A 4,409-nucleotide genomic window follows, 5' to 3' on the forward strand; every position below is an offset into this window, starting at 1 on the left:
TTCTTTTTCTTTTTTTTTCTCTTGAAGTTTTTATCATTTTTCTTTTTTCTTAAATAACACAAAATAAACTCAATAACATAAAAATTACATTCTTGTTAAACATGACTTGCTGATCGTTCAATTTGTTGTTGTGCATCTTTTAACTTTGTAATTAAATCTTCCATTTCTTCATGTGTGCAAACAAAATCAACTTTCCCTTCATTATCTTTTACTTTTGTTTTAAGTGTGACAAGAAAAACAGGACTAATTTCTTTGTGCTCAGGACGAACAAAAAAATCTAATTTCCAGCTCACTCCTATAATCTTTGTCAATGTTGTTGTTGTTTCTTTTAAGATATTCCTAACCATCTCTTTATGCAAATCATATACCTCTGCTAAAACACTTCTTTTCTGTTTGTTCCCAATTTCATTTGCTTCTAATACTTCTATATATTGCTCCTTTCCAATATCATTTTTTGCTCCTTCCAAAAAGACAAGGCAAACACAGTCATACAACTTATCACTTCTGACACCCATTTCATCTCCATTACAAATCTCTTGGACAATATTTTCGCATTGCGTTTTTAATTGTTCTTCAGAAAGAACAGAAAGTTCTTGATTTAATTCTTTACAAACACCTTCTGGTATTTCCATTGAATAAACTTAGAATAAATAAAATAGTTCACCTTCCTTTTTTTTAAATATCTTTCTTTAAACTACCTTCCATTTCTTTTTAATTTATTTATATCCACTGAAAGAGAATAAATTTTTGTTTTTGAGTTAGAACACAGAGCCAAGGACTAACAAAGACAATGTAAGGTGTTAACTCTTTGACTAATTCAAAAGTCTTTTAATAACATAAAACCAATAAATAAGTATCTGTTAGTCTGTTAGTTAGTATTCCAATTAAAAGTTTCAATTAATAAAGTCGAAGTATAGTATATTAACTTATTTAATGAAAAACAACGCTTTGGTTTCGAAAGTGTTATTATTCCCATTATCATAAACAAAAACAAACAGTTATACTAATGAAAGAATTGATATCTCTTATCGAAAAATAATTTAATTTTTAATAATATAATTATTAAATAATTATAAATTAAAACGATTTCAGTTTTGTTTTATGTTCCTAATTATAAACATTTCCTTTAATTTGAATCTTTTAAACATTACAGACACCAAAAAAGAGATAAGTATTATTATTAATTAGAAGCAAGTTATATAGAGAATTATAAGAAAAAAGGATAATACAATAATTATAAAAGTATTATTGAGATGAGTATAATAGAATATTATAATGGCTATATTTATATACATGTAAATAATCAATAACAACTAATATTTATTAAAAACAATCTATGCAAATAAACTCAGTTTAAAAGTGTTAAATATAAAAGAGACATTTCTTTGTTTTTAATAAAAAGAAAGAATGATATAGATATTATTAAAAGAAGAAGAATTGAAAAAGACAAATAAAAATAGTTGAAGAATGAAAAATGGTCGAGAAAATTGTATTTTTAGGTTAGATAAATTTTTCAAAAAAATCTGAACTTGAAATAAGTAAAAATGGCTTATTTCCAGAAACTTGTACAGCATGGAAGTTATAATATTCTTAGTAAATTTTATAATCAAATAGGTCATGAAGATATACAAAAACCAATATTTATTGGTGGGTGTTCATTTTATATTCTTGGAGTAGAATTTAAAACTAAACAAATGGATAAACAATTAGCAGAACAACCACCAGAAGTTTATCTTCAGTACAGTTCAGCACCAGCATTTTTTCGAATATCAAATTTATTTTGGATGACATACCGTTCAGGGTATGAAAAATTACCAAATTCATCATTAACAACTGATGTAGGATGGGGGTGTACTATTCGTGCTATGCAAATGATGATAGCTAATGCAATGGAAACAATTGTATATTCCGGTGCTCTTAATAATACACAAACACCATACATCCCAACAAAAGAAGAAATAATGAATGTATTAGTTCCATTTATTGATTCACCTAATTCAACAACTCCACTATCAATTCATCATGTTTATGAATCTCGTTTTGTAGTAGAAAAAAATAAGTCTGGAGTAAACTATTTAGCTCCATCAGTTGTTGCAAAAGCTTATTCGTTTGTTGTTATTCATTAAATAAAAACAATAATTTACTTAGTAGAGGTCTTGTTAATTCATGGAAATTATGTCCTATTAGATGTGTTATGTGTTCAAATGTTTCAATACCAACTCATGAATTAAGTAAACTTCCTTTTAAACCAACTCTTGTATTTCTTCCTATTGTATTAAATCATTTAATTCATTCGAAATTACAGCAAATTTATAAATCAAAATTGTTTGCTGGTATTGTTGGTGGAATGGGAGACAGAGCAATTTTTGTTTTTGGATTTCATGCATTACAATTTCTTTATCTTGACCCACATATTGTACAACCATCATTTAAATCATTTACTGAAATAGACACAAAATCTTATTCTCCAATTAGTACAAATAGATTTAGTGTTCATACAATAGATCCAACTAAATTAGATGATTTTTGTACTTTCGGATTTCTTATTAAAAACTTTCACGAAATTGATGATTTTATGAAGTTCGCAAAAGAAGTTTTTGAGATATCAAATGATAAAGAATTGAGAACTTCTCATGATTTAAATGGTTTTGAAGTATTAGATTTTTAGTTGTTGTTTAATTTAGTTCATGAAAAATATTCTTTTGAAATTATTTTTGTTATATAAACAAAAAACAAAAACTATATTTAAACAATCAAATTTAAAAATATAACAAAATAAACTTTTTATTTTTAATTAAAAAATAATTAAAATAGAAAAATTTTATCTGTTATTAAACTAGTCCAAGAAGACTTTGAAAGTCTGTTTAATAACTTAAAGACAACCAGCAATTTTGTTTTTATTACTGGTTATTAAAAGAATTTTTGTGGTGATGTTTATTTTAATTGTAATAATCTATTTTAAAAATTTTTTATGAATATTTTCATTTCAAAAAAAATGTCTCATTTCTTTTTTTTTATTTTATTCAAAATAAGTTATTTTATTAAATTAATAATTAAAAACTATGAAAAACAAATTTTTAGAAAATATTAAATAAAAAAAAATAACAAATAATAGATATATTCACAATTAGATTTTCTTCATATCGAGAAGTGATTATTTCAGTTTCTTCAATATGTTCTACTTCTACAATAGAGTTCATTTCTCAAATTTTTAGAAAATATTAAATAATATAAAAAATATTTTGTAAAGAAGAGGCATGAATTATTATTTATTTTCTTCTAAATAAAAGCAGTTTCAATAATAAAACTTTTTTTCTCATAAAGATTTTTCTAATGTGAATGTAACAAAAATTGGTTTCTTTGAGAGTTATGAGAGTTGAGAACCAATAAAATAAAAAGGTTATTATAAAGATTAATAAACTTGTTAGAATTTTTTTAAACTAACGCCGTGTTAGTTTTTATTTTATAGCATGTGATGAAAACTAGTTAAGTAACTCGAGACAGATTAGTATTATTAATGCTTATCTCCAGAAAGTTGAAAAAGAATGTTTTATTTTTTTTTGGTTTGATACAAAAAATAATCAGAAGAAATAAAAAACTACAAAACGAAAAAAAAAACTAAAAATAGATATTTAGGTGATTTTTAATAAAAAAAAGAAAAAAGAGGAGGTGAAAGAACTTCAAAAAAATGAACTTAAAAGAAACAGAATTAAAAAAAAGAATTAAGATGGGAAAAGATTATGTTAAATCTGTTTCAAAAGAAATCGATAGATTTATTGGGTTAAAATATGATATGCCAAATAAAGTAGAGGCTATCACTGATAGAATAAGAACAAATTATAAGAAGTTTTCTGTTATTTATACCACATTTGCTATTCTTGCATTCTTTATAGCTACTTTAATTACAAAAGAATTTTATGCTGTGTTTATTGCTTTTACTCTCTTCTGTCTTATTTCTGTTGTTATTGGAGAGGTTAAACCAAAAGTTCCAATTGGAGATAAAAAATATAAAATTGAAAAAGAATATGCATATATCGTCACTGTTTTAATTACTTTATGTGTTGCTTGTTACACTAAAACTATTCCAACTCTTTCAAAAACAACAATTTTTACAGTTATTCTTTTAACTGCTCATTCAATTTTTGCACATCTTTCAATTGTTGAAACTGCTACTCATTAATTGAATTGTTTGGAAGTTATAATAATTCTCTTTTTTATATTTTTTAGTTTTCTTTTTTCTTTGAAAACTCCAAAATGTTTGTTAAAATGGCACAAGAACAACAACAACAAATAAAAGAAAACTTTTTAGAGTCTCAGAAGATTGGTACAGAAAATGATGACCAATTTATCAAACAACCCCCTCTTTCAGAACCTACTGAGGAAACAGAAATTCTCTAATGAAAAAGAAG

The 4,409-nt window shown here is 24.4% G+C and overlaps 4 protein-coding genes across 4 annotated transcripts in view, besides 6 other annotated features; 3 read left to right on the plus strand and 1 right to left on the minus strand.

The window, feature by feature from the left end:
• Positions 1–95: 95 nt before the first annotated feature.
• On the minus strand, positions 96–632 carry EDI_342360 (COMM domain-containing protein, putative; the record flags this gene model as incomplete). The annotated part of the gene is made up of 1 exon (XM_001735730.1): positions 96–632. One exon carries the CDS (start codon positions 630–632, stop codon positions 96–98), a length of 537 nt encoding a protein of 178 aa, XP_001735782.1.
• A 399-nt stretch (positions 633–1,031) lies between these two features.
• Positions 1,032–1,083: a sequence feature (AT_rich).
• A 461-nt stretch (positions 1,084–1,544) lies between these two features.
• On the plus strand, positions 1,545–2,668 carry EDI_342370 (uncharacterized protein; the record flags this gene model as incomplete). Its single annotated transcript, XM_001735731.1, has 2 exons — positions 1,545–2,107; positions 2,152–2,668. The coding sequence occupies 2 exons, from the start codon at positions 1,545–1,547 to the stop codon at positions 2,666–2,668; spliced, it is 1,080 nt and encodes a 359-aa protein (XP_001735783.1).
• Positions 2,669–2,690: 22 nt separating this feature from the next.
• Positions 2,691–2,825: a sequence feature (AT_rich).
• A 108-nt stretch (positions 2,826–2,933) lies between these two features.
• Positions 2,934–3,097: a sequence feature (AT_rich).
• Positions 3,098–3,204: a repeat region.
• A 1-nt stretch (position 3,205) lies between these two features.
• Positions 3,206–3,244: a sequence feature (AT_rich).
• A 328-nt stretch (positions 3,245–3,572) lies between these two features.
• Positions 3,573–3,722: a microsatellite.
• A 5-nt stretch (positions 3,723–3,727) lies between these two features.
• Positions 3,728–4,180, plus strand: EDI_342380 (uncharacterized protein; the record flags this gene model as incomplete). The annotated part of the gene is made up of 1 exon (XM_001735732.1): positions 3,728–4,180. One exon carries the CDS (start codon positions 3,728–3,730, stop codon positions 4,178–4,180), a length of 453 nt encoding a protein of 150 aa, XP_001735784.1.
• Positions 4,181–4,336: 156 nt separating this feature from the next.
• Positions 4,337–4,409, plus strand: part of EDI_342390 (uncharacterized protein) — a gene marked incomplete at both ends in the record, with an annotated part of 457 nt that continues 384 nt past the window's right edge. Inside the window, one exon of the mRNA XM_001733257.1 lies at positions 4,337–4,409. This exon is cut by the window's right edge and continues 228 nt beyond it. Coding sequence (XP_001733309.1) covers positions 4,337–4,409 — 73 coding nt within the window.

This window comes from Entamoeba dispar, genomic scaffold, assembly GCF_000209125.1.
Source record: "Entamoeba dispar SAW760 scf_1105229459363 genomic scaffold, whole genome shotgun sequence".
Classification (NCBI taxonomy): domain Eukaryota; phylum Evosea; order Mastigamoebida; family Endamoebidae; genus Entamoeba; species Entamoeba dispar.